General features: G+C 36.8%; 10 protein-coding genes across 12 annotated transcripts in view; 7 read left to right on the top strand and 3 right to left on the bottom strand.

Annotated features, from left to right (window-relative positions):
- The first annotated feature begins 135 nt into the window (after positions 1–135).
- Positions 136–2,039, top strand: LOC135123933 (lysosomal acid glucosylceramidase-like). Of its 3 annotated transcripts, XM_064048796.1 has the most exons (7): positions 136–220; positions 263–738; positions 784–1,065; positions 1,113–1,226; positions 1,278–1,493; positions 1,537–1,814; positions 1,864–2,039. In XM_064048796.1, the coding sequence occupies exons 1-7, from the start codon at positions 181–183 to the stop codon at positions 1,961–1,963; spliced, it is 1,506 nt and encodes a 501-aa protein (XP_063904866.1). In that variant the 5' UTR covers positions 136–180; the 3' UTR covers positions 1,964–2,039. The 3 variants fall into 3 exon arrangements, with proteins under 3 accessions (XP_063904866.1, XP_063904865.1, XP_063904864.1); XM_064048795.1 differs by having other exon boundaries at positions 263–1,065; positions 1,546–1,814; XM_064048794.1 differs by having other exon boundaries at positions 263–1,065.
- A 90-nt stretch (positions 2,040–2,129) lies between these two features.
- Positions 2,130–4,052, top strand: LOC135123932 (putative glucosylceramidase 4). Its single transcript, XM_064048792.1, has 7 exons — positions 2,130–2,229; positions 2,277–2,761; positions 2,807–3,091; positions 3,142–3,255; positions 3,301–3,522; positions 3,574–3,857; positions 3,904–4,052. The coding sequence occupies exons 1-7, from the start codon at positions 2,187–2,189 to the stop codon at positions 4,001–4,003; spliced, it is 1,533 nt and encodes a 510-aa protein (XP_063904862.1). The 5' UTR covers positions 2,130–2,186; the 3' UTR covers positions 4,004–4,052.
- Positions 4,053–4,332: 280 nt separating this feature from the next.
- On the top strand, positions 4,333–6,367 carry LOC135124138 (lysosomal acid glucosylceramidase-like). Its single transcript, XM_064049009.1, has 7 exons — positions 4,333–4,534; positions 4,583–5,067; positions 5,115–5,399; positions 5,446–5,559; positions 5,604–5,825; positions 5,874–6,154; positions 6,203–6,367. The coding sequence occupies exons 1-7, from the start codon at positions 4,495–4,497 to the stop codon at positions 6,300–6,302; spliced, it is 1,527 nt and encodes a 508-aa protein (XP_063905079.1). The 5' UTR covers positions 4,333–4,494; the 3' UTR covers positions 6,303–6,367.
- Positions 6,368–6,491: 124 nt separating this feature from the next.
- On the top strand, positions 6,492–8,199 carry LOC135124142 (uncharacterized). The gene is made up of 5 exons (XM_064049013.1): positions 6,492–6,700; positions 6,762–6,958; positions 7,011–7,556; positions 7,607–7,803; positions 7,851–8,199. The coding sequence occupies exons 1-3, from the start codon at positions 6,628–6,630 to the stop codon at positions 7,302–7,304; spliced, it is 564 nt and encodes a 187-aa protein (XP_063905083.1). The 5' UTR covers positions 6,492–6,627; the 3' UTR covers positions 7,305–7,556; positions 7,607–7,803; positions 7,851–8,199.
- LOC135124559 (uncharacterized) lies at positions 7,493–8,126 on the top strand. The gene is made up of 3 exons (XM_064049721.1): positions 7,493–7,556; positions 7,607–7,803; positions 7,851–8,126. The coding sequence occupies exons 1-3, from the start codon at positions 7,493–7,495 to the stop codon at positions 8,124–8,126; spliced, it is 537 nt and encodes a 178-aa protein (XP_063905791.1).
- A 100-nt stretch (positions 8,200–8,299) lies between the features above and the next one.
- On the top strand, positions 8,300–9,108 carry LOC135124141 (uncharacterized). The gene is made up of 3 exons (XM_064049012.1): positions 8,300–8,459; positions 8,509–8,705; positions 8,755–9,108. Exons 1-3 carry the CDS (start codon positions 8,315–8,317, stop codon positions 9,052–9,054), a joined length of 642 nt encoding a protein of 213 aa, XP_063905082.1. The 5' UTR covers positions 8,300–8,314; the 3' UTR covers positions 9,055–9,108.
- On the bottom strand, positions 9,052–10,067 carry LOC135124140 (uncharacterized). Its single transcript, XM_064049011.1, has 2 exons — positions 9,791–10,067; positions 9,052–9,741 (listed from the first exon to the last, which is right to left on the bottom strand). Exons 1-2 carry the CDS (start codon positions 9,995–9,997, stop codon positions 9,109–9,111), a joined length of 840 nt encoding a protein of 279 aa, XP_063905081.1. The 5' UTR covers positions 9,998–10,067; the 3' UTR covers positions 9,052–9,108.
- Positions 10,066–10,921, bottom strand: LOC135124143 (cyclin-dependent kinases regulatory subunit-like). Its single transcript, XM_064049014.1, has 3 exons — positions 10,566–10,921; positions 10,379–10,506; positions 10,066–10,327 (listed from the first exon to the last, which is right to left on the bottom strand). Exons 1-3 carry the CDS (start codon positions 10,643–10,645, stop codon positions 10,266–10,268), a joined length of 270 nt encoding a protein of 89 aa, XP_063905084.1. The 5' UTR covers positions 10,646–10,921; the 3' UTR covers positions 10,066–10,265.
- A 174-nt stretch (positions 10,922–11,095) lies between these two features.
- LOC135124144 (cyclin-dependent kinases regulatory subunit-like) lies at positions 11,096–11,929 on the bottom strand. The gene is made up of 3 exons (XM_064049015.1): positions 11,590–11,929; positions 11,407–11,534; positions 11,096–11,361 (listed from the first exon to the last, which is right to left on the bottom strand). The coding sequence occupies exons 1-3, from the start codon at positions 11,643–11,645 to the stop codon at positions 11,300–11,302; spliced, it is 246 nt and encodes an 81-aa protein (XP_063905085.1). The 5' UTR covers positions 11,646–11,929; the 3' UTR covers positions 11,096–11,299.
- A 48-nt stretch (positions 11,930–11,977) lies between these two features.
- Positions 11,978–27,799, top strand: part of LOC135124146 (splicing factor Cactin-like) — a 66,317-nt gene continuing 50,495 nt past the window's right edge. Inside the window, exons 1-5 of the mRNA XM_064049016.1 lie at positions 11,978–13,223; positions 13,271–13,469; positions 13,961–14,450; positions 19,959–20,544; positions 26,613–26,881. Coding sequence (XP_063905086.1) covers positions 12,044–13,223; positions 13,271–13,469; positions 13,961–14,450; positions 19,959–20,544; positions 26,613–26,881 — 2,724 coding nt within the window. The 5' untranslated portion in view covers positions 11,978–12,043. The remainder of the gene's footprint in view (positions 13,224–13,270; positions 13,470–13,960; positions 14,451–19,958; positions 20,545–26,612; positions 26,882–27,799) is intronic.

The raw sequence follows: 27,799 nt of genomic DNA, 5'->3' as shown, positions 1-27,799 counted from the left end.
TTGACAAATAAAAATAAAAACGTTATCTACCAGTTTTACCATACCTGTCAACCATGAATTTAAAACAACAAAACAATACATTTTATAAAAGTACGGCTGATAATTTTTTGTCGTTTAAACACTGTTGATAATAGTTTTCCCCTGATAACACTCTTTGTAATCGAGTTATGTCACCTGAGTATGTTGTTACCCATTTTACTCTTCCTGTTCTTCTTAAAAGGTAGGTCTACCCACAAATCCACACACGCTAACTTTTGAATAGAATTTTCAACCACCCAACAATGCCAAAGTCGAAGGTACGACAACGATGGAACAGTTTGCGTCTGCAATTCTACGTACTGTGACACCATACCAAGACCCCAAAAAGTCAAACCCCCGCAACTACTACTCTACACCTCGAATAAATCCGGTTTACGTTTCCACCAAACGAGTACTACCTTCACTTCTTCCAAAACCAAAAAACAAATTGTCATCGACGGTTCAAGACAATTTCAGACGATTTTGGGTTGGGGTGGCGCTTTCACCGACTCCACTGGAATCAACATCAACTCTTTACCAAAAGGCGCCCAAACCAATCTGCTAAAGTCGTACTTTTCCGAAGACGGTATTGAGTACAACTTGTGTCGAGTACCGATGGGTGGTTCCGATTTTTCCGTGCGTGCATACACGTACGACGACGGTCCGCCAGACCCAAGTCTTCTGAACTTTGAATTGAAAGAGGAAGATTTTCTCTACAAGGTAAGAATCGGGAGGAAATTGTGGCGCTACTGGAGTTTTTTTCAGATTCCGTATATCCAAAAAGCGTCTAATTTAACAGACGATTTGTGGTTGTTCGCGACACCATGGGCGGCTCCAAAGTGGATGAAAACCAACAACGACTTTGTGAAGCTTGGGTTCATTCGGAAACCCATGTTCCAGTCGTGGGCTAACTACTTCGTCAAATTTTTGGACGAGTACCGAAAACGCGGGATCAAATTTTGGGGGGTTACTACGGGGAATGAGCCCACGAATGGTTGGCTTTTGTTTGGTGATTTGGAGGTGGTGGCTTGGCCGGCGTGGTTGATTGTAAATGTACGACTTGGTACGATTCGTTCTAAAAAAAAAGTTTCTAGGGAGAGTGGATTGAAAACAATTTAGGACCCACGATTCGATCGTCCAACCACTCAGACATCAAAATTATGGTACTAGATGACCAGCGAGCCTATCTTCCTTGGTATGTAGTCAAGGTACTAAATTTACACCACTAGTTAAACACAAATTAAGCGATAACGCCACAGGCTTTGACTAATAACGTCTCGCGTGGATATGTGGACGGAATTGCGGTTCACTGGTACATCGATGAGTACCTACCACCCGTAGTACTCTCCACCACCCACAAAATTTTCCCCGATAAATTTCTCTTGTCGACTGAAGCCAGTATAACTGACGATGGAGCCGCAGTGAAACTTGGTTCTTGGAAAAGAGGTGAAAAGTACTCAGTTGATATAATACAGGTACAAGTTGCTTAAGGTAGTACCACTTGACGTGTTTTCTTAGAATTTACAGAACTGGGTCAGCGGCTGGGTGGACTGGAACATGGTACTTGATTTACAAGGGGGTCCCACTTACATCGATAACTACCTCGATTCGCCCATCATTGTTAACGTTAAAGCTGGCGAATTCTACAAACAACCCACATTTTACCATTTGGGTCACTTCTCAAAATTTATCCCTCGGGGTTCAGTCAGGATATATTCGAAACTGTGTCTCAAAAACGTAAAACACGTGGCGTTCCGCAGGCCCGACAACGGTACTGTTATCATTATTCTAAATCGGTTAGTACTTTTCCAGTGACAATCCAAGTCCAACTTGAATATATTGCAGCAATAAAAAGATCGTACCGCTTACTTTAAATGACAGCTCCAGAGGAACCGCGCACGTCGAGCTTAGTGAAGAGTCCATTACAACAATTGTGTATTGGTAGTACCCTTGTAAAAGATTTTAAAATGTTAATATATAGGAGTATTATTTTGAATAAAATGATGTTCTTGAGTACTTAATTTCTGAAGTACGCGGTTTTTTCCGTCAACAAACACCTGTTTTCGCGATATCGCGCAATCTCTTTAGATAAACTGAACAAGTGTAGTACTATCAGTACTTTCGACTTTTATTCTTTCGTCACTTAATACAAACACTGATCAAAGATCATGATGTTAAAACTTTATTTCCTTCTGACTTTCTTCGTAGCAGGTAAAAATTAAATTCTTTAACTACAATCCATGCTTAGATTATTATAGTGTCGTACTGCCAAGACGATCAAGAATGTTTAAGTAGAGACTACGGGTACGGTGGTACCGTTTGCGTTTGCAACTCCGACCACTGTGACACTATCGCCCGCCCCGACAAAGTCGACCAACCCCAGTACCTCATCTACACCTCCAATAAAGCCGGCTTAAGATTCCACAAAGACGTCGGCGAATTCACCACGTCCGACAGTTCCGGAAACCAAATCGTCATAAACCCCGACCAGCAGTACCAGGAAATTTTCGGCTGGGGCGGCGCTTTCACGGACGCCACAGGGATCAACATAGCGTCCTTGGATGAAGCTCTCCAAGAGAAACTCCTGCGTTCGTATTTCGCCGAAGATGGTATCGAGTACAACGTAGGTCGAGTACCCATCGGTGGTACCGATTTTTCCACGCACGGATATTCGTACGACGACGGAGAGGAGGACTTGGAATTGGCCAACTTTGCCATCGCTGACGAAGATTTCCAATACAAAGTAAGTAACGAGGGAGGGAGAAGGTCGTACTGAATTTTTTTGTAGATTCCGTACATCAAAAAAGGGATTGAGTTGAGTGAGTCGAAGCTGGAGTTGTTCGCGTCTGCTTGGACTGCGCCGAAGTGGATGAAAACGAACGGAGAGTACGCCGGGTTTGGGTACTTGAAAGAGGAAGCGTATCAGACTTGGGCTGACTATTTTGTTAAGTTCTTGGATGGGTATCAAGATGAAGATATACATTTTTGGGGGATTACGACGGGGAATGAACCACACACGATTTTGGTTCCGGGGAACAAAATTAATACAGTGGGGTGGAACGCTACGGAATTAGTGAGTATAAAAGTACTATCGTTGGAAAACTAACCTAACACGTGTTGTAGGGAAAGTGGATACAAAATAACCTCGGGCCTACCATCAGGACGTCCGACTATTGGGACATCCAAATTATGGTTCACGATGACCAAAGACTGTTCTTGCCGGCTTTCGTCGACTCGGTACGCACCAGTACTAAGACTTGACTCAACGTAAAATTTATACAGGTTTTAGAAAATCAGACCGCCGCGGACTACATAGATGGAATTGCGGTTCACTGGTATACAGATTTTTTCACTCCACCGAGTTACCTGACTGACACCCATGACCACTTTCCGAGCAAATTTATTATATCTACTGAGGCTTGCAATGAAGTTGAAGCTGGTATCGGTCCGGTGGTACTTGGGTCGTGGGACCGCGGCGAGTTGTACTCCAAAGATATACTAGAGGTACGACATTATCAAAACTGTGTGTATAAACGTAATAATTGTTAATAATAGGTAGTAACAAACTGGGGTGTTGGTTGGGTCGACTGGAACATGGTACTAGACGAAGCAGGCGGACCCACTTACATCAACAACACTGTTGATGCACCCATTATCGTAAATGCTACAGGTGGAGAGTTTTACAAACAACCCATGTTCTACCATATGGGTCACTTTTCTAAATTCGTACCCAGACCGGCGGTGAGGGTCGAAACTGTTACAAATGTTACAGGAGACGTCGTCGTCGCAGCTTTCCACAAGCCGTCTGATGATGGTATCGTTGTGGTGCTACTCAACAAGTTAGTACCAAAATGAGAAAGATTTTTTTTTAATTTCAATTTTCAGGGAAGAAAGTGTAGTACCGATTTCTCTTGTCGATGAAACAAGGGGTACTGCTCAGCTGGAGCTTAGTGAAAAATCTATTACTACAATTTTGTATTGGTAGTACCACACTAGTAGAAAAATTTAAATAAATAAAATCAATGTTATTGAAATGATTTTTTTTAAATTTCTGGGATTAACTTGAATTTAATATGTTGATATATACAATGTACTTGAAATATGCTGCCCAAACAACGATTTTTATCATGGTACATATTACTGACAAACTTATCTAACAATCAATCATATTAACAATTCGAATCATCTCCACAATAATCCACAACAAACCCGCTACTAAGCATTATGAGTAGACAATAGATCAACGATTAATAATGAAAGATTGCTCGATTTTGTAGTAGTACTAAAGATAACTAAACCAAATGATTCACTATCAATCCTTTTACCACATGGTCGCGAAAACTTCGTACTACGTTAAATCAACTATAAAAAAATGATTACTCGGAGTGATACCAGATAAACAAAATACAATAGAAACAGCGCTCTTGTTCTATATAAAACACATCTCAGAACGTAAAAGTACTAAACGCTTCCACGATGCTGAAAATATCACTTCTGTTGATTTTCACCTTAACAGGTACGATTCTACAAAACAATTATAACCTAACAAAAGCTTCGATTTTAGCAAGCTGCCAAGCCCAAAACGAGTGCCTCAGCAGGGACTACGGCAACGGTGGTACCGTATGTGTGTGCAATTCCGACCACTGTGACACTATACCAGCACCAGAACGACTGGAACCACCACAGTACCTCGTCTACACTTCCAACAAAGCCGGCTTGAGATTCCAAAAAGATGTAGGGACCTTTGAACAACCATCAGAAAATGCAGAAAACGAAATAGTAGTAAACTCGGAGCAGCAGTACCAGACAATCTTAGGCTGGGGGGGCGCTTTTACCGACTCCACAGGAATAAATATCGGTTCCTTGGAGGAAAGCGTGCAAGAAAAGCTCCTACGTTCCTACTTTTCCGAAGATGGTATTGAGTATAGTCTGTGTCGGGTGCCCATTGGTGGTACCGACTTTTCCACGCACGGATACACGTACGACGACGGTGACGAAGATCTAGACTTAAAGAACTTTGCTCTGGTCGAAGAAGACTACCAATATAAAGTAATAATGTGTTAAAAAGTGGATATTTAAAAAATTATGTTTCGTAGATCCCCTACATCCAAAAAGCTTCCAACTTAACTAATAACAACCTCCGACTATTCGCGTCGGCGTGGAATGCCCCCAAATGGATGAAAACCAATGGAGAGTATACAGGGTGGGGGTTCATCAAACCTGAAATGTACCAAACGTGGGCTGACTATTTTGTCAAATTTCTGGATAGCTACCAAGAGGAAGGGATATCGTTTTGGGGGATCACCACGGGGAACGAACCCAACACGTACCTGGTACCAGGCAACCTGATTCCTACTGTAGGGTGGAATGCAAGTGAACAGGTTAGCAAAGCTTGCGATTAAAGCAGTTTTCCAAAATTATTTTCAGGGAGAATGGATTGCAAACAATTTGGGCCCCGCCATCAGAAACTCAGTCTATTCCGACATCAAAATTGTGGCTCTAGACGATCAAAGAATGTTTTTACCGGGGTTCGTAGATACCGTAAGTACTAGATATTTGCGTAGACGGAACTAATCTTAATTCAGGCTTTAGAAAATGGTACTACCAGCGAATACGTCGACGGAATTGGTGTCCATTTCTATTCGGATTTTATTATCCCTCCGAGTATGTTAGATACGACCCACGAACATTTTCCGGACAAATTTATTTTAAATACGGAAGCTTGTATCACAATCCCGATGTTTACGGTACCAGTCGACTTGGGTTCTTGGGAACGCGGTGAATTTTATTCCGACGATATTATAGAAGTAATATTTATTGATGATATTTTTAAAGACTAATTTATTGATGTGTAGGACCTTCAACACTGGGTTAACGGCTGGGTGGACTGGAACATGGTACTTGATCCAAGTGGGGGACCTACCTTTATCGATAATCTTGTTGATTCACCTATCATCGTTAATACGACAGCTGGAGAATTTTATAAACAACCCATGTACTACCATCTGGGACATTTTTCCAAATTTGTACCAAGGGAGTCCGTGCGAATTGACTCAGTTTCAAACCTGAACAAAAATATAGAAGTTGTTGCTTTTCAAAGACCGGATAATGGTACTACCGTCGTTATACTCAACAAGTCAGTAATTTTGTTTTGGTGTAGCGTTTTGTTAAGTTATTTTTACAGGAACGAAAGTGCCGTACCGATTTCTCTCGTGGATGAGTCCAGAGGCACTGCGCAACTTGAACTCAGCGAAAAGTCTATTACTACAATTCTATATTGGTAGTACCATTTTTAAATTCTTAAAAATTGTTAAACCTTTTAATCAAGAATAAAGGCAGTTGGAAGTTGCATACTTGTTTTAATTATTACTTATCTGAGTTGACCTTCCTTCATAAATATAGTGCATTGAATGATTACGTGCTTTCACGGTCGAGTACTATCAGAAGAACCTTATCTTATTGTTTTGTTCACTTACTGCGTATTATTTCATGCAATTACTCTAAAAAAAAAAATTCTGTATAGTATCAATATCCCCGAGGGGCTTCCCCGTGAGTTTTTACCATTATAAAAATAGACGATCTGTGCAGAAATGTTAGAACAACGTCAAAATGTCTCATGTAACCGTTATTTTGATCGTCTTTGCGTCCGCAACTCTACAAGTTTCTTATTCCTTAAAACCAGGTAGATATGCTTCCAAAAATATCAATTTTCAAAAACTGTATTTTGTGATATTTTGTTTCAGATTACTACTGGCGTGAATACACAGGAGAAGTTCCAGAAGATGCTATAGTCGCAGGTACGGACATCAACGGTCAAAGTATCTACATCGGGCAAGCATACATCAAAAACTGGGGCTTGATAGTGACCCAAATAACCCCAGGTCGAAAACAAGTCCGCGTTCCTATGAAAGGAATCAAGATCGTCGACAAATTCGTTAAGGTAGGAGTTCGTTTGCTTTTGGTACTAGACAAACAATAATGAAAATCTCTAGATCCTCTGTGGTCCCCAAGAAAAAGTGTACTGGATGCCCGCAACATCAAAAACTCTTCACTTGTCACTAATTGACAAACACGCCGTTGTTGGTGGTCACGAAGATGGGAAGGGTTACTTAGGAATTGGACGGATCAGTCATGGAGGAGAAGTGAAAGTTGGCAAGATCATCACGTTCAGTGCCGAAAGTGCCTATTTTTACTTCGACGATAATGGTCTGGAGAGGCTTATCACGTCGTACCAGATTCTAATGTACGATGACAGGATAATCGACCTCAGGGTTAAAAGTTTCTAGATTATTATCAAACTCTAAGAAATTGTATTTATTTTTGTTATAATACACATTGTATTTGCTTCATATTGAGAATTAATTCTGTAAAAACAAGATTTATCAAATAAAAAAAGTCAACAAAAAACGCGATAATAACGCTATGAAAGCATTGAAAAATTCGTTCTCAGACACTCATCTTTCACCAGTTCAACATGTCCATGTTCGTAGTTCTTCTCATAGGGTATCTTGTATCAAACTGCTACAGCCACCAAAGAGGTACGCTCCATTCAACCAAATACAAATAATCCATCGCGAAACATGTTCAGATTACTGCTGGAAAGAGTACTTAGGGTCGGTACCACCAGACGCCGTAATAGCTGGTGAAACCCTAGATGGGCAAAACGTCTACGTTGGTCAGGCTTTCATCAAGAACGTAGGATTAATTCCAGGACGCGTTATCCCAGGGGACACAAAATTGCATGTTCCTCATGATGGACAGAGCAAAGAAGGAAAATACATAAAGGTAATAAAATACTAATCAAATCCATACAACCATGAAATGCATCGTAGATTCTTTGCGGGCCCCAAGACAATTTCTACTGGTTGAAAGCCAATTCTACCGATCTTCATCACCTTATTACTGATCAACATCCAGTTGTTGGAGGCCATGACGAGTCCAATGGGTACTTAAACGTTGGTAGAATCAGCGTGGGAGGAGACACGAAAGTTGGAAAAGTAGATTCGTTTCGTGTTGAACATGCAAACTTTTACTACAGTGATGGCCAAGCTGAAAAATTAACCAAGTCTTACGAAATACTGATGTACAAACACGAAAATCGACTCTGATATACTGAGCAATTGATTATTTGTCTTTTATACACGACGCACAATGCAAAATATATATACATATAAACATAGAGTTGGATGATTTTTTTTTCAAGCTATTCCGGTGTGAAAAAATTACCCGTTAAATTGAAACAATGAAGATTTTGTTACCATAAAACCGTAAAAACCCGCACGTGATAAACATATTCATGACTGTAATAAGAATACTGACGATAAGCGATAACCCAAGTGCAGACCATGTCAATCTCAGTCGCTTCAGTCAAAAGCAAATCATGAACAAGTTAACATTGGTTACTTTGCTTTTTTTCGGCAGCTGTTTCTGTGCGGATGAGGGTAAAACCCTAGACACAAATTAACATTTTTGCAGCGAAGTACCTTTCAGATTACTACTGGCGCGAGTACTTCGGGGCAGTACCAGCAGACGCATTCGTAGCGGGAAAAACCCTGGACGGAAAAAACGTCTACATCGGTCAAGCGTACCTCAAGGATGCTGGCATAATAGTAGCACAAATCTCTCCTGGAGAAAAAGAAGTTTCTGTTCCTTACAACGGAATACATAAAGTCAACAAATACATCAAGGTTAGAAAACGGCGAACTTTTTTTTATTTTAGTCGTAACACATTTTTAGATTCTTTGCGGCCCTCAAGTGAAGTTTTATTGGATGAAAGCAAACGCTACGGATTTACATGTGCAGGTCACCGACAAACACGCAGTTTTGGGAGGCCACGAAGACAAAAACGGGTACATGAACATAGGAAGGATCAGCCTTTCCGGGGACGTGAAAATAGGAAAAGTCAATTCCTTCTGGGTGGAAAATGCCTACTTTTACTACAACGAAAACGGTAAGGAGAAGAAGCTCCGATCGTACGAAATACTGATGTACAACGGCGAAATTCCCGACGTTGATGTTAGAATAACTTCAGAGTAATACGTAACTGAGTTATTTTTTATTTAAATATATCACACTCAATACATAAGGTAATCAGGTATTTATTATATCCATATAGGACGCAAACCCAATCCTCTCGAACCCCAACTTCTCGAAAAGCTTAATGGACCCTGCGTTATCCGGGTACACAGTCCCAAACGGCCAATGTCCCTCGTCCAAAATCTCTAGTGCTAGTGCTCTAGTAACCAAGCTTCCATACCCCTTCTTCTTATGTTTTTCGTCCGTTTGAAGCACCCCAATGTGGCCAAAACAGTGCTTCACCACCCATGCCACCATTTCGTTACTACTGCGTAAAAACACCCCATAACCCCCATTCATTTCGATTAACCCTGACACGTAGTTTTCCGAACCTGGGTATTTATGTGGCCACACTGAGTTAATCTTGTCGCTTAAAGTAGGGTCCAATTTCTTAACGTAAACGTCCGGTGGACAATCCAGTGCAAACGTAGCTTTAGACGGATTTAACGCAAATATTAAATACGGAAGAGGGGCTTTAGACAGTCGTAAATTCCTCTCCTTGGCGACTTGCTCAACAGTAGGTAGATGTTTTTCGTGGACGCAGAAAAACACAGCTTGCGGATTCGTAAAATCGGTCGTGAGTAAAGCTTGTCGTAGAGTGACGCAGTGGTCATCCAAAGTAAACACAAAAATATTGTAGCAATGAAACTGAAAGTGAATTGTTGGTTGCCTATACATACTCACGAAATTAATTTACCTTCATGATTACAATAATCGTGCCATCTTCCCTCCACATTTCGTTGACTGAGAGGAAACTCACACTATCTCTGAATTTATTCGTGTTTTTTAGACGCATACCTGTGTGAATTAAACTTAACACGTGAGGTGCCCACACCACGTGTTTCTCATACAAAGTGGCCAAAGCAGGCAAATTTTCGTCTGGAATTTCACACAAGGTATCCATGACTAGCTGTCACTAGACTAGATATCCCCACCACACGACTTTAAAATGACACAATGAAAGTCTAAAACTTCATATAAAAGTAACTTTATTAAAAAAACACTGAAGCACAGAAGTCACACTTGCAAGAAAAACGAAACATGACTTTGATACAACATAAAAACAGCCTTGTTTGAAAATTAGGGAGCTATACATAGGCTCGAGTGAGCATTGTGTAAACACCACGCGTTTACATAAATAAAACATCCAAACTTAAAAATTAACCCGACTACTACTTCTCGTTCTTTGCCGGGGGCGTCGTTATGGGTCTTTTAAATAGGAGAATGTGGGGCTCTGTAAATTGACACTTTCATGTACTTTTAGTATTCAAACTTGTGCACTCACCTGGTGCGTGTGTCATGTAATGTACCCAACCATGGCTCTGTTGCACTCCAATCCTTCGCCATTCCTCCTCCGACATCAAATGACTTTTAGGCACCAGTTGGACCATTTCCTTGGGCAACATTACGTGTCTGGTTGCAATACAACAAAAAATGACTCTTGTTTTTCGCAAATAACATCTTCTGCTCACCTGTATTCATACTCGTCGTCGTAGTATTTATTCGAGTAGTATATATTTCGTTGGAGCTCTTCGAGTGTTATGCGGTCCATATTACGAAATTTGGCTTTTTAGCACGTGTGGATAAACAGGTTTTTTTGCTTCTTTTGATACATACAGGTGCTTTCTCTTGGACGCAAAACACTTCTTTCAAACAAAACAACTAACGGCTGAAACTTTTAATTGTGTTGCCAACATTGCAGCCCAAATTCACCAAACTTGTTTGAAAATAATAACAAAATTGACCGCAAGCGCGTTATTATTGGGACCGAAAGCCCGAAAAGAGCGACTTTGCATCGACATTTTGCCGAAATTGCAAAAAACGTGATAAAATCCAACCGTTGACGGATTTATCGTCGAGTCAGTAAAAAGGGCTACCAACATAACAATTGACATTTGCTAACACCTGCACATGCATTTAAATTAAATATCCACACTTTTTAAAAACCAAGAGACAATGATTGGACGTAAAAGGAAGCTTGCAAACAAGTAAAAAGTAAAACTTTATTGCTAAAAAATATATTTAACGTAAAATGTTTACATAGGAAGCAGCTCGGAACTGTAACCATAAGCTTAATACAATGAATGGGAACTAGCCTAAACAAACAGCCTTATTTAAATTTTATGTGAATCATCCGACCCAACTGAGTACTGCACATGTGCTTGAAGGGCTCCAAATTTAACATATGTACAAGATAACCAACAATTTAGTGCCCCTTTTGGGTTGGAGGTGCCGTGATTGGTCGTTTAAACAGCAGAATGTGTGGCTCTACGAAATCAGCATTACACAAATAAGCACAAAATTACCACCTACCTGGCGAGTGGGTCATATAATGCACCCATCCCCTACTCTGCTGTACCCCAATTCGTCTCCACTCGGCTTCCGTCATGAGGTGGGTTTTCGGGACTAGCTGGACCATTTCTTTGGGGAGCACTACATGCCTGAACACCGAAAAGTCCTGATAGAGTTGTGATCTGCGCCAAAATTGTTACTCACCTGTATTCATATTCGTCGTCGTAGTATTTATCGGAGTACTGGATCTTGCCCTGCATTTTCCACTTTTTCTAATTAAATATCACGATTTTTCTCGAAAAAACTATTTCAAACCTTCCAAACGGACAAAAGTTTTAATTGGAGTACCAACATTGCGGGGCGAATAAACCAGATTTAAGTCAAGGCCGGCGGATGAAGGGGGTTGAGTTCGCACGATTAATTATGTGAATTAAAAAATGCTGGAAAAGGGATCAACCGACTCGCGATTTATTGCACACCACGAAAATTTACTCCACTGACTCATTTATAATCGCGGAAATCATCAAATTGCACAAAACTAGAATGGTTGCCAACTTTAATAAAACACACCAAATCGGAAATTGACATTTGATTAAGTCGTCGAGTGACGTTTGATGACCTAACCTCTACCAAATACGTCGTTCCGTATTATTACAAAATGCCAAGAAGTGAGCGTTCCAGGCACCGATCCCGTTCGCCCCCTCACAAACACAAATCAAAGCACCACAAATACTCCTCCGATTCCGAAGAAAGCGAAGACAAATCGCGGAAGAACTATTCCAATAAACACAAAAGTGACCCCAGAGACAAATCTTCCCGGAAGAAAAGTAAGAAGCACAGCCGCCATGAGTCCGATTCGGACTCGAACTCTAGTACTTCCTCCGACGATTCGTTGGTTTTGTTGCAAAAACTCAAAGAGGAGAGACTCAAAGCGGTCGAAGAAAAGAAAAGAGAAAAAGAGTTGATGAAAGCTAATGAAACGCCGGAGGAGAAGCGGCTGAGGCGTCTGGCGAAAAAGCAAGCGAAGGAGAGACAAAGGAAGGAGCGAATGGGGTGGGACAACGAATATTTGCACTACACTAATACGGATAATCCGTTTGGAGATGGCAATTTGTTGTCGACGTTTGTTTGGACAAAAAAGCTGGCAAAGGAGGGACTCACGGGGGTGAGCCCTGAGGAACTGGAAACGCGCAATAGATACAAACAGGAAGAGAATAAAAGAGAGTTGGAGAAAGTTAAAAAAAGGAGGATTGAAAGAGAAGTGGAAAGACAGAAAAGAGAGGAGGAAATGCAGTTGATGCAGAGGAGTAAAGAAGCGGCTCAGTTTGAAGAGTGGGAAAGGCAAGAAGACCAGTTTCATTTAGAACAGGCAAGGTTGAGGTCACACATTCGAATTCAGGACGGCAGAGCCAAACCTATTGATCTTCTGGCGAAATATATTAGTGCTGAAGAGGAAGTGGATGCAGTGGAAATGCACGAGCCATACACGTACTTAAATGGTCTTCAAATTAAAGATTTGGAAGATCTGGTGGAAGATATTAAAGTCTATGAAGAATTAGAAAGAGGAAAAAATTTAGACTACTGGACTGATATTACAGTTATTGTTGAAGATGAGTTACAAAAACTTAGAAAGCTGGAAAAACAGAATGAGTTTGATATGGGGATTAGTAGAAGAGAAGGTATCAATCAAGCTGTCGCTGCCGACGTTACAAGTGTTTTTAAAGGGAAAACGTCGTCCCAATTAGCCGCTCTACAAAAACAGATTGAAAGTAAAATAAATGGAAAAGCAGACGGGATTGATATTGGATATTGGGAGTCACTTTTATCCCAACTTAAAGGTAAAACATTCCGTTGTGTTTTTAGTATGATATTTATCCATTTGTAGCTCATATGGCGAGGGCACGTCTGAGAGATAGACACCAAGACAGTTTAAGGCGAAAATTGCAAGTCCTCAAAGCCGAACAAGCGGTGACTACGCCAGCACCCGAAGAAAGCAATGCAGCGGCCGAATCACACCCCCCTAGTGACCCTGAACCAAAGCCTGGGCCTTCAAATGAAGAGGAACAAACCAGTGATAATGACAAGTATGTCAGACCTAACCTTACTTTTTTAATGAAAAAACGTTTGAGGGCCCCTATCACTATTCAGTTGTATGTAGTTAACGACGTAGTGGCTGCAACTCAACGACTATAAACAAAAACATTAGTTAAATTTTCGGTACAAAAAGTGAGGTTATGTCGCTAAAATTAACATTAACTCGCCTTATCTGCGCCTTGAAATGTTTGAAAGCCCCCATCCTATTCAGTTGTATGTATTTAACGACATAATGGGTGAAACCCAACAACTATAAACAAAAAAATTAAATTTGAATTTTCGGTAAAAAAAAAGTGAGGTTATGTCATTAAAAACCAAAAACTGTTACTATTAATTCGTATTTAATGCGCTTTTATTAATCACAAATGACTAATTTCTATGTTTAATTACACAACTGGAAACTTCGCATCCAGATTTGTCGTTTTTTGTAACTTTAAAAAAGTGAGGTTATGTCGATTTTTATCAACTAATATTGTTTCAGGAGCGCCGAAGACCACGCCACTGATATTCTCAACGAATTCTTCGACGCGTACGAAGCCGGCGGCTACAGCCCCAAGTTCCTCTCCCCCGAGGACATAGAACCCGGCACCATCGTCGTAACCGAAGAAGACGACCACAAGCGGCTGGAGTTCGCCCGAATGCACGTCTCCGGCAGCGGCAAGAAGGTCGAAACCGTGATGACCAAGGAGGAAATTCTCCTGCAACGTGAGGCTCGCAAAGGAATGGCGGACGACGAGGCGCAGTTTTCGGTGGAGGCCGCGCTCGATAATCAGGTCTATTTGTGGTCGGATAAGTACAGGCCGAGGAAGCCGAGGTACTTCAACAGGGTGCACACGGGCTTCGAGTGGAACAAGTATAACCAGACTCACTACGATATGGACAATCCGCCGCCGAAAATCGTGCAGGGGTACAAGTTTAATATTTTTTATCCGGATTTGATTGACAAGAATAGCACGCCGGAGTACTTTTTGGTGAGTTGGAGGGTGGGTTGTTGGAAGTGGGTTGATTTTTGGTTTTGCAGACGCCGTGTCCGGAAAATCGGGAGTTTGCGATTTTGAGGTTCCATGCGGGGCCACCGTATGAGGATATTGCGTTCAAGATTGTGAATAGGGAGTGGGAGTATTCGTATAAAAGGGGGTTTAGGTGTCAGTTTCATAATAATATTTTTCAGTTGTGGTTTCATTTTAAGAGGTATAGGTATAGGAGGTAACAAAGTTTGGGGTGTGTTTATTTTTATTTTGTATTTTTGATAGGGTTTAATTTTTTTTTAATTAATGTGCTGATGGTGTATTGTCCAATTTGTACAAAACTCATTTTGTAAATATTTATCAAGAAATAAACGTTTATTTATTTCTAGAGACTAATTATTGAATATTTTTAATCTTGGCTTCTTATTATTAACATAGCTTCTTTACTACTTACATAATTTCGATTCAATACTCTTAAATAATGTAATATTTAATATAAAGTGAATTAAAATTCGCGTCTATGAATCCCTCTAGTACCAACTGATATCGATAATCATGAAAAAATCTCTGGGGTTTCTTTCGTTTCTGGCCGTTTCAGACGTATCCAAAACCAGTACAAAACAAGGACGTTCGTAGAGGTCCAATTCGGATACCGCCATCTGTTGGAAATTTTAAAAGTTATTTCGACAGAATTTCCCTCGCTTCTGAAGTACACTCGAACAAATACTGCTTCTCTGAAAAATTATAAAATTTGATTTTGCGTATTTTACTTTTTCGTGATAACCTCTTTTTTCACCTTCTTAGAAAAAGACAGTTGGTACCGCCGAGAAGGTTTCACATTCTTAAAAAAAATTGGTCGAAGGTTAACTTGACAGAACTTCCCTCGTCCCTTCCCAGCCCAACAAATCAAGCTTTTTTGAAAAATTATAACATTTTTTTTATTTTCATTTTCTGATTTTTTTCTTTTTTTTTCAGTTTTTCGATCTAGCCAATTCTCGATTAAAAATTTCTCGAGTTTTCAATTTTTAATTCTTCAATTTTTCGATTCTTAAATTTTTAATCTGTTTGCACTTTTTTGTTTGGGATTTTTATTTTCTTTATTTTTTAAATTTTTCGGTTTCTTAATCACTTTTGTTTCTTTCATTGTGAAAATTTTTAATTTTTGGATTATTCAATTTTTAGGTTTTTCAACTTTTACTTTTTTTAATTTTTCGTTTTTTCAATTTTAGTATTTGTTCTATCTATTAAAAACAGCGCTGGCAATAAAAGGGACCAAAAATGACAATAAAAAAAAGGACAAAAAATGACAAAAAAAAACAATCACTAAAAAGAAGTCACAAAAAATGCAAAAAGGGCAATAAAAAAATGGGGACCAAAAAACTGTGAAAAAAAAACAATAAAATATGAAGAGAAAAAAGGCAATAAAAAAGGAACCAAAATACAAAAACAGACGAGAAATAACAAGAAGAAAAGAAAAGAAAAAACAAAAAACGGGTGAACAATAGCTACAAAGAAAAGCAAGACAACAAAAAAGGCACAAAATAGACGATTAGAAAAAGCCGACAAAAAAATGCGAAAAAGGGGACAAAAAAAAAGGTAACAAAAAGGGCGATAAAAAAGGGACAAAAAAGGTAACGAAAAGGGCGACAAAAAAGGGATAAAAAAAATCAAAAAAGACGCCAAAATATATTTAAGGAAAAAAGGTGATAAAAAAGAAAAAATGTTATCATAAAGGGGGACTAAGAAAAATTAGCCAAAAAGAGACAAAAAATAGTGAAATTATCCAAAATAGGTACAAAAAAGGCCAACTAAGAAAAGGAACCAAAAAAAGACGACAAAGGAGGCAACAAAAAAACGATATAATAACGGAAAACAAAAATGGGGCTAAAAATTAAAAAAAACACCAATAAAAAGGTGACCTAAAAATGGCACGAAAAAAAGGCAAAAATAGGTCAACAAATAAAAAGGGAGCAAAAACACGTGTCAAAATGAAGGCGACAAAAAAGGAAAAAAAAGGCAATTAAAAAGGGGGACCAATAAAACCCGACAAAAAGGATAACTAAAAAAAAATGGTGGGAAAAAAGACCAAAAAAGTCACAAAAAGAGCCATAAAAAAAGCAAAAAATAGGGCTACAAAAACAAAAAGTGTGTAAAAATAAAGTCAACAAAAAATGGGAAAAAAGGATAAAAAAAGGCATAAAAAAAGTAAGTGACGACAAATATAACTAAATAGAGAACAAAAAATGAGACAAAAAAAGGCGATTAAAACACAAAGCGAAAAAAATGGCGGAAAAAAGTGAAAAAAGATTAGAAAATGGGCGATAAAACAGACGAAAAAAGTATGAGAAAAAAAAACAAAAAAATAGAACAAGAGAACGTTAAAAAGAAACGAAAAAAGACGCCGAAAATAGAGAAAAAAAGGTGTAAAAAAAAAGAGCAAAAAAGGGCAACACAAAATGCGACAAAAAGGAACGTAACAATTAGGGGCAGCAGAAAAGGTATAAAAAAGGGCAACAAATAAAATAAGTTAAATAAAGTATATACAAAAAAGATGACAAAAAAATTAAAAAAAGGCGTTCAAAAAGGTCGACAAAAAAGGTCAAAGAACGCAGTAATAAAAGAAAACAAAAATTGTACCAACAAATTACAAAAAAAAGGACCACTGAACACCGATGAAAAATCAAAAAAAGGCAAAAAGGGCAAAAACGACAAAAAATAAACGAAAAAAACTGGCAAAAAATTGCGACAAAATAAGGCAACAAAAAAGAGCAACAAGAGACAAAAACAAAAAAACGGGATTAAAAAAATTTTTGAAAAAGAAAAGGAAAAAAAACAAGAAAAATACGCCAAAAAAAGGACAAAAACTTAGACAAGAAAAGCGTCTAAAGCAAGGCGGGGAAAAGCGGCAAAAAAAACACAAAATGGGTGCCAAAAAAGGTCACAAAAAAAATTGGCGATAAAAATGGGAACCAAAAGAGCAACAAAAAAGCGGTCAAACTGGCGACAAAAAAGGGTCATTAAAAGGACAAAAAAACGCGCTCCAAAGAAATGCGAAAAAAACGACGACGAAAAAGGACAATAATGAAGAGAAACAAAAAAAAACGATAATTTCGAAAAAAATCCAACAGCCAGGTTTAAAATTGATGTTAAAAAAATGAATTGTAAGAAGTTTATTGAATTCTTTTAAAATATTTCGAAAACAGAAGACCTGAAACTGAAAAATTGCTCGAAAGTTGTTTCGGCAGAACTTCTTCTATTAGTTCCCATTCGCACTCTACCAAAGAAAATACAATTAACCCCGCCCACCCACCCCGCCTCTATTTCAGTGATTCATTTTATCCAGTCCTAATGAAAAGTGGTTCTCAACTAAACAGAGATAAAATCGTTAGACTGAGAGCAGCGTGTGTGGGCGGGGCTAATATCTGCTAAGATAACACTGATTTTGGCAAATAACATATCTTCCAAGAAAATAACGGGTGGGTGGGCGGGGCTAGTACTTGCTAAGATAGAACTGAACAATATTTAGAGTAATCACTGAAATAAAGAGGGGATGAGTAGGCGGGCTATTGTTTGCTTACAAAACACTGTAGAAATAGTCAAACTTAGCCCTGCCCACCCACCCGTACTAGCCCCACCTGCTAAGGTAAGACTGATTTTGGTAAATGATACATCTTCTAAGACAATAAAGGGTGGGTGGGCGGGACTAGTACTTGCTAAGATAAGACTGATTGTAGCAAATGACTACCTTCTAATAAAAGAGAGGGCGGGTGGGCGGGACTAGTACCTGATAAGAATAAGACTGATTTTGGTAAATGGCATATAAAGGGTGAGTGGGCGGGGCTCAAACTTGCGAAGGTAGAAGTGAACAATATTTAGAGTAGTCACTGGAATTAAGAAGTAGTCTCTAGAATTATTTATGTAATGTTGGGGGCTATATTTTGACAAGAATTGGAATTATTACCAAAAAATTGTCTAACCATTATACGAAATTTTTATTTAAGAGAATTTAAAGTTTATTCACTAACTTTGTTTTCAACTGTGGAAAAAATTTTTGAAAATCTAAAAAAGGTAATTCCTGAAAACAGTGTAGATTTAAAAACTCTATCATTAGCAAAATTTTGGTTAGCATTTAACCATCTTCATAATATTTCTAATATACATATAAAATTTGATAACAATCGGTCCAGCAGTTTCGAAGATTACGTGTGTAATAAAAATGCATGCAGACACCAGACAGATCGACCGACGGAAACGGGAGATTACTTTTTTCGTACTCTAGTACGAAACGTCAAGAAAACATAAAAGTGACCAATCGTCCGATGGACTCGATTGATATCCAATCGAATGACCTGTTTTATTGAAATCGTCTCATTTTAAATGGATTCAACCTCGTACATTTGTATATGTCTATATTGACAAATATCCATTTATACACTGGGTGTTCGATTGAAAAAAAAAATCATCAAGTTGGCTTTGATTTTTTGTAAACATTGGCGTCTGTCAAAAAAGCAACGCCAACTTGATGATTTTCTTAACTGTACACCCGTTAATCTTGTTTCTGTGAAATAAATGTTTAAATATTTTGACTTCATATCCTTCATTAAAAATCGCAAAAAAACACAAACATTCTTTTTTATTTTGTTTAGCACGTTTGGACTCTCTAAGTAACTGTTATTAATTGACATTTTCTCAGTTATTTGAAGAAATCCTCCAAAAATAACCACGGAAACATAATCCTGAGAAAAGTCCCGATGAGATATTTTTTCCAAAATTTAAATTCATCCGAATCAACTGAACGAGGTCTCTATCTGATGCGGAATTTTCTCAGGATTACAATTCTGTGGCTATTTTTGAGGTATATCTTGAAATAACTGAGAAAATCGCAAATTCATCTATGTTTTTTCATAGTATTTTTTGAAGTACCAAGTGAACAACATAGATGGCACACTTTACTTAATTAAAGACTTTAAATTAAAGAACCAGTGTGTGACAGCTTCGCAATTTACTTAAGTAACATGTATTACTAATTATGGCACGCTTATTATGCAGCTCGTCAGAAACCTTCATTTTCGTGTTTTTGAACTTGCGCCTCTCAACTTAAAAATTATGCAGCGTCACTGGGGCAACGTCCTTCCTCCATAACCCCTTTCTGCGCTTAAATCCTTAAATATCCTCCTCGTGGGCAGCAAGTAACCACGGATCCCCTTATATAGATTTGTTGTTAGTCATGTTTGCAGTCGTCTGGCCGATTTTGCGCGTAGGTAGGCAAAAGAACAAACCGGTACCTAACAAGTTGCATACACAGTATCGTTCGAACCTCTCCCTCGTCCGCATCGAGCGCGCTCTTTTCCCGCGCGCTCACCTCTCATTTCTTTTATTTATTTACCAAGTGAACTTATGACGCTGAAGACTGACGAAAAAACGAAACGTAAATCGCGCCCTTTCCTCGTCCTTCCCCTCCTCGAGAAGCTCACCATGCCCAAGAACCCCAACCTCAAGCTCTTCACCAAGACCTGGCCCCCGAAGCGCGAGGGCAAGCCCGAGGACCGGCCCCTCACCGCCACCCTCGACAAGCCCACGGTGCTCAACATCAGCCTCATCGGCATCATCGACATGAGCACGATGCGCAAAGAATTCCTCAACATCTCCAACCTGTGCAAGTTCCCGCTCTCGTTGGCGATTAGCAGTAGGAAGAAAACGGCTGTGATCAACCGCCCGCTGAGCCTTCCGTCTCCGGAGAAGCACAAAGGAAGGAAGAGCAAGAACAGGACGGAGAGCGAGGACGAGGAGAGCTGCGTGAGCGTGCAGAGCGCGAAGATGAAGGGGATGAAGAGCACGAAGGCGAAGAAGGTGGAGCCGCTGGCGAAGAAGAAGAGTCTGAGCGACGCGAATAATAATAATAAGACGTTCAAAATCCCACGCAAGCGTGCGGGGAATGTTGTTAAGGTGTTGGAGGGTAATAAGAGTGAGTTGGGGAAATCGACCAAACTACCGGAACCGTGCAAGACTTGCGGTAGGCCGGATCAGCCCGAGAGGTTCCATAGTCATCCTGCGACGCCGTTGAAGGTGGCCAAAAAGCCGGAGGAACCGCCGAAAAGTAAGTCAGATCTAGATTTAGTGACTTAAGCGCTTGATGCGCAGAAAGGACTTTTCGGACCAGAAACGTACTTTGCACCTGGTTCGAAAAACCATGAAATTGACTCTTGAAATAGCACTGTTTTTTTATATAAACTTTTGTACATTTTTGTATCTTATGGTACTTTGTCCTTTACTGATGTAACCAGATTCCCCTAAGTGTAGACGTCACCTTTACGTCATATAAAGTCATACATGTATTTATGATCATAAAACTCCCACAGACGCAGATGTGACATTTACACTTAGGGGAAACAATTACGGCAATACAAGAAATTTTATTACACCAGTTTTCAGTATTACAACATAAAAAGAACAGAAAAAAATAATGCTCCTTTCCCGGTGCTGATGGTGAAATAGCCTAGATATCTGTATTTTTAAAATATGTGACCACATACCAAAATTACGAAACATTAACTAACAAATTTATTTGTGCATCCCCTGTATAAAATTGATGACGTCATCTCAAAAAATTAATCAAATATGGGATATTATTTGCGCTTCAACAATGTATTTTTATTATTTTGAAAAAGTTATCGTTGATAAATGTATTACCAGCATAGGTAATGTAATTTGAGTCCTTTGTGATCATCTCCATCAAAATTTTGGTGACGTGATCTCAAAATTTTGCTAGGTGAATATTTAAATATCATAAAATAATATGCTTCTATGTTATTTCACAATTTCACCACAAAACTGACAAGTAAATCAGCAATCAAAGTTTATTTGTTTAACTCCTTCAACAACTTGATGACGTCATAACAGTTCAGTTTCTTGAACTTTAATTTTTTGATATTTCATTAGTTGTTGCTTTAATTTTAAATTCAAATTAAAAATTTTAATTTTAAGACTTTAAATTTTTAGTTTTTCATTTCCTCCATATTTAATTTCTCAATTTTTCAACAAAGAAAACAAAATGTTCAAGTTGAATTTTTTTTATTATACCCCTCGTAAAATCGACAAATTAAAAATTGAAAAATTAAAAATTCGAAAATTGAAAAAGGAAAAAAATCGAAAAATTGGAAAATCAAAAAGCTGCAAGTCGAAAAATTGAAAAAATGAAAAACTGGAAAATTGAAAAAAACCGGAAAATCCAATAATTTGAGAAAGGAAAAATTGATATAGATTTTTAGTTTTTCGTTGTCTGGATGTTTAATATCTCAATTTTTCAAAAAAAAAAAAAACAAAATTTTCAAACTGAAATTTTGGATTTTTTGTCTCATAAAAGGCAAATTAAAAATCCAAATATTGAAAATTTAAAAGTTCAAAAACTGAGAAATTCAAAAATCGACAAGTCGAAAACTTAAAATTTGAAAAATTGGAAGTCGAAAAATTGAAGAAATGAAAAGTTGAAAAATCGAGAAATTGAAAATCGCAAAACCGGAAAATCCAAAAATTGGAAAAATGAAAAGTTAAAACTGATTTTTATTTTTTCATTTTCTCGATGTTAAAAGTTCTCCATTTTTCAACAAAAAGAACTAAATATTCACACTGAAATTTTTGATTGTTTTCCCTCGCAAAAGACAAATTAAAAATTCAAAAACTGAAAGATTCAAAATTCGAAAACTGAACCATTCAAAAATCGACAAATCAAAAATTCAAAAGTTGAAAAATGGAAAAACTGTAAGTCGAAAAACTGAAGAAATGAAAAACTGGAAAATCGAAAAATTAAAAATCTCGAAACCGAAAAATTCAAAAATTGGAAAAACGAAAATTTAATACAGATTTTTTCTTTTTCATTTTCCCGATGTTTAATTTCTCAGTTTTTCAACAAAAAGAACGAAATTTTCAAATAGAAATTTTGCATTGTTTTTCCTCGTGAAAGACAAATTAAAAATCCAAAAACTGAAAAATTCTAAATTCAAAAACTGAAAAATTCGAAACATTGAAGAAATTAAAATTTGAAAAATTGAAAAATTGACAATTGCAAAACCCGAAAATCCAAAAAGTAGAAAAATGATAAGTTAATAAAACGGGTTTTTACTTTTTCATTTTCTTGATGTTTAATTTCTCAATTTTTCAACAAAAAATACACAATTTTCAAACTGAAATTTTGGATTATTTTCCTCGTAAAATCAACAAATTAAAAATTGAAAAATTAAAAATTCTCAAATTGAAAAAATTGAGAAATTATAACATCAAAAATCTACAAGTCGAAAAACTCAAGAAATGAAAAAGCGGAAAATTGAAAATCCTAAAAGTCCACAAATTGGAAAAACGAAAAATCAATACGGATTTTGTTTTTCATTTTCTTGAAATCCAGTTTTTCAATTTTTCAACAAAAAAAATAAAATTTTCAAACAGAAATTTTAGATTGTTTTCCTGGTAAAAGACGAATTAGAAAACTCAAAAATTGAGAAATTAAAAATTCAAAAACTGAAGAATTCAAAAATTGAAAAATCGAAAATTCGACAGCTGGAAAATCGAAAAACTGCAAGTCGAAAAACTGAAGAAATGAAAAACTAGAAAACCGAAAAATCAAAAATCGCGAAACCGGAAAATCCAAAAATTGGAAAATTAAAACGGATTTTGTTTTTCATTTTCTTGAAATCCAGTTCTTCAATTTTTCAACAAAAAAAATAAAATTTTCAAACAGAAATTTTGGATTGTTTTCCTGGTAAAAGACAAATTGGAAAACTCAAAAATTGAGAAATTAAAAATTCAAAAACTGAAGAATTCGAAAATTGAAAAATCGAAAATTCGACAGTTGGAAAATCAAAAAACTGCAAGTCGAAAAACTGAAGAAATGAAAAATAGAAAACCGAAAAATCAAAAATCGCGAAACCGGAAAATCCAAAAATTGGAAAATTAAAACGGATTTTTCTCGATGTTTAATTTCGCGATTTTTGAAAAAGAACAAAATTTTCAAACTGAAATTTTGGATTATTTTCCTTCATAAAATCAACAAATTGTAAATTCAAAAATTGAAAAATTAAAAATTCCAAAAACAACTAGTCGAAAATTCAAAAGTTGAAAAACCGAAAAATTGTAAAATCGAAAAACTGCAGACTGAAAAGCTGGAGAAATAGAAAAGTGAAAAATCGCGAAACCAAAAAATACAAAAATTGGAAAAACGAGTAATTATGTAATACAGATTTTTAATTTTTCATTTTCTCAACGTTTAATTTCTCATTTTTTCAACAAAAAGGACAAAATTTTCAAATTAAAATTTTGGATTATTTTGCCTCGTAAAATTGACAAATTAAAAATTGAAAAATTAAAAATCGACAAATGAAAAATTCGAACGTTGTAAAATCGAAAGATTGTGAAATCGAAAGAACTGCATCAAAATATTGAAGAAATGAAAACCTGAAAAATCGAAAATCGCGAAACCGGAAAATCCAAAAATTGGAAAATTAAAACGGATTTTTCTCGATGTTTAATTTCGCGATTTTTGAAAAAGAACAAAATTTTCAAACTGAAATTTTGGATTATTTTCCGTCATAAAATCAACAAATTCAAAATTCAAAAATCGATAAGTCGAAAATTCAGAAGTTGAAAAATCGAGAAACTGCAGATCGAAAAATTGAAGAAAAGTGAAAAATCGAAAAATTAAAAATCACGACACCGAAAAATCCAAAAATTGGAAAATTAAAACGGATTTTTAGTTTTTCATTTTCTCGACTTTTAATTTCTCATTTTTTCAACAAAAGAACAACATTTTCAAATCGAATTTGCATTATTTTCCCTCATAAAATCGACAAATTAAAAATTCAAAAATTGAAAAATTTAAAAATCAAAAATTAAAAAATCGACCAATCGAGAATTCGAAAGTTGTAAAATCGAAAAAAACAAGTGAAATCAAAAAAACTGGAAGTCAAAAAACTGAAGGAATGAAAAACTGAAAAATAGAAAAATTAAAAATCGGGGAACCGAAAAATCCACAAATTGGAAAAACGAAAAATGAATAAGATTTTTAGTTTTCGGTTTTCGATGTTTAAGTTCTCAATTTTCCAAAAAAAAAGAACAAAATTTTTCAAACTGAAACTTTAAAATGGAAAAATTAAAAATCGTGAAACCGAAAATTCCAAAAATTGGAAAAATGAAAAGTTAAAACCGATTTTTAGTTTTTCAATTTCTCAATTTCTAATTTGCGAATTTTTCAGCAAAAGAAACAACATTTTCAAACAGAAATTTTGGATTATTTTCCCTCGTAAAATGAATAAATTAAGAATTCAAAAATAGAATAATTCAAAAGTCAAAAATTCAGAAGTTGAAAAATCGAAAAAGTGAAAAATTGAAAAATCAAAAATCGCGAAACTAAAAATCCAAAAATGGGAAAACCGGAATAATTTTCCGTATTAAGATACAGCTTTTTGGTTTTTCATTTTCTCGACCTTTAATTTCTCTTTTTTTCAACAAAAATTAAAAAATCTTCAAATTAAAATTTCGGATTGTTTTCCCTCATAAAACCCACAAAAAAATTTTAAATTCATAAATCCAAAAATTAAAAAATCGACGAATCGAAAATTCTCGTAAAAACAACACATTAAAAAATCAAAAATTGAAAACTGAAATTCAAAATTGAAACATTAAAACATCGACAAATCGAAAAATCTGTTAGTCAAAAAATTGAAGCAAAGAAAAACTGAAAAATCGAAAAATTTAAAATCGCGAAATCGAATAATCCAAAAATTGGAAAACTTAAAAATTAATAAGATTTTTACTTTTTCGTTTTCTCGATGTTTAATTTCCTAATTTTTCAACAAACAGACAAAAGTTTCGAACTGAAATCTTGGATTATTTTCCCTCGTAAAATCGACAATTAAAAATTCCAAAACATGAAAAATTGACAAATCGAAAATTCAAAAGTTGAAAAATTGTAAAATTCTAAAATCCAAAAACTGAGGAAATGTAAAAGTGAAAAACCGATAAATTAAAAATCGCGAAACTGTAAAATCCAAAAATCGAAAAATTAATAAAATTCTTAGTTTCTCCTCTTTGTCGATGTTTAATTTCTCAATTTTTCAACAAAATGGACATAATTTTTCAAACTGAAATTTTGGATATGTTCCCTCGTAAAATAGACAAATTCAAAATTCAAAAATTGAAACATGAAAAATTCAAAAATCGGCAAACTGAAAATTCAAAAAAATGTTAAATCGAAAAAACTAAACTAAAAATACGGTCAAATATTTACAACAAAAATTAAACTTTGAAGTTCTAGGTCATAGAGTTAATGCGTCATTTTTAAAGCGTCTACATATCTAAAAATTGAAGAAATGGTGTCATCTCGAAAAATTATCATATAAAATTTCAGTTCGATATTAGGAATTTAAATCAGTCATCAAAATAAGATTCAAATCGGGTTTTTCAAATTTAATGGTTCAAATGTGATAAATGTCCACGGCGTTTTTCGTGTATCTCACCACGCATAAAACGAGCAAATTTTACACCTCTAAACTTCATCTGTGCCAGTTTTGTTCGAAATTAAAATGGTCGATGTTTTCTGCAAAAGTTTTGAATTTCAGAAATTTGCTTTTCTAAATCGGTAATTTTTTATGACAAATATTGTGCTTAAAATATAATAAAGTGGCTTAAACACGATCAATAATTTTACATACAGGGTGTATTTTAGAATAATTTTAAGAACTTTGACTTGATTTTCAAAGTCAATACGTCGACAGACCGCGAGCTTTAAATTCAGGAAAGAAAAACGTCGTTCCAGACGTAGAAGATGACCTCAGTCGGTTGCCGTAATTAAAATATAGCCAGTCCAACTGGTAGAAAGTGATAGGATTGTCCTTACTAGTTTCATATAAACACATATGTATTTACATCATATTTAGTGTATATAAACACCAACAACGTAAATCAATTTCACGTAAACCCCGACTGTATCATCCAATTAAAGCTACACCTTGATTACATACGTCTCTCATCAGCGCTAAATTTAGCACAAACATGACATTGTACACTTACCCAACGACTGCTTAATCGAGTGGGTGCTCAAATTTACATGTACAACACATCAAAAAGTACCTACTTTCCCTCAATCCCAACAAATCACAATTTATTTATATTTTCCAGTGAAGAGCACCGTCCAGAAGCCCGTCGCCATGAAATACAAGTCGAAGCAAAACGTCGAAAAGAAGACGCCGCCGCCCCCGCCCTCCCAGAGAAAGCCCTCTTTACCAGCACAGAAAATCGTCCACAGTCCGCCCAACGTTGGCACCGCCGCCGAAGTCCAAAGCACCACCCCCAGGGTAAAGTCGGCCAAACGGACCCTCACCTGCTACATCTGCGGCAGGGAATTCGGGACCGCCTCGCTGCATTTACACGAGCCGAAGTGCCTCCAGGTGGGTCAAAGTAGCGGAAGTATCGATTGTTTTTTGTTTGTCAAGGTCGTTGATAGCGTAGAAAAAAAAATGTGGGTATGTTGGTCAAAAAAGCGGTGGAAAATGAGGGAAATATCTGGGCTGGCAGTGTAAACAAAGATAAATGAGTAATGCATTTTTTAATTTCTTTTTTTAAACAAACACCTTGACACTTATGTGGTTATTTAATTCACGAAGGAACAAAATTGACCGCTTCTGACCTCGTGGCTTTTACTAGATATCAAGTTTTATCGGAACTAACATCAAATTAAATTATCCAATCCAAAAAAATGAAAAAACAACGATAATGAAGATGGGCCAATTCTGAACCGTTCGGACTATAGCGTGTCCGATTTTCCTCTTCGTGCCACTAATCGCCCCTCTTAAAACCCACCCACCCACCCTTACGCCTTCCCACGACCCATCCGAACCCATGAATCAAAACCGATGTCCAAGTTCAAGTCTGCCTCTCATCACATGGTAATAAATGCAAATGTATGGAAAATTGTAAAATCGATGACGTAACAATAATAACCGATGAGGGGTGGATGGAATTCCTCCGAGGTTAAAATCCTTGAACTTTCGTCCCTCTTTCCACCGAAAAAACCTTTTAAAACGGTCTAAATTATGTGTGAACGCCCGAAATAGACCATTTTGGTTAATTTATGGCCATCAATGATCGAATTAGAGGCGGGTCACGAAATTCGCTTGTCGATTCGACAATTGGGCTAATTGAGCAATCGGCCCAATTTGATAAATGGTCGAAAATGGGAAAAATCATGGGTGGGTGTCTGGTTGCCACGGAGAATTTTTTTGTGGCTTTCGTGGCGTGACAGTCCGGGACTTGTAAAGTATTGATTGATTTGGTTGTGTTTTCACACAAAGAATCGATTGGGTACA

The sequence above is a fragment of the Zophobas morio genome, unplaced genomic scaffold (genome assembly GCF_036711695.1).
Source record: "Zophobas morio isolate AGI-343-1 ecotype UQ-CSIRO unplaced genomic scaffold, CSIRO_AGI_Zmor_V1 ptg000007l, whole genome shotgun sequence".
Classification (NCBI taxonomy): Eukaryota; Metazoa; Arthropoda; class Insecta; order Coleoptera; family Tenebrionidae; genus Zophobas; species Zophobas morio.
The sequence above is the reverse complement of the archived record's forward strand: the minus strand, read 5'-3'. Positions and strand labels throughout refer to the sequence as shown.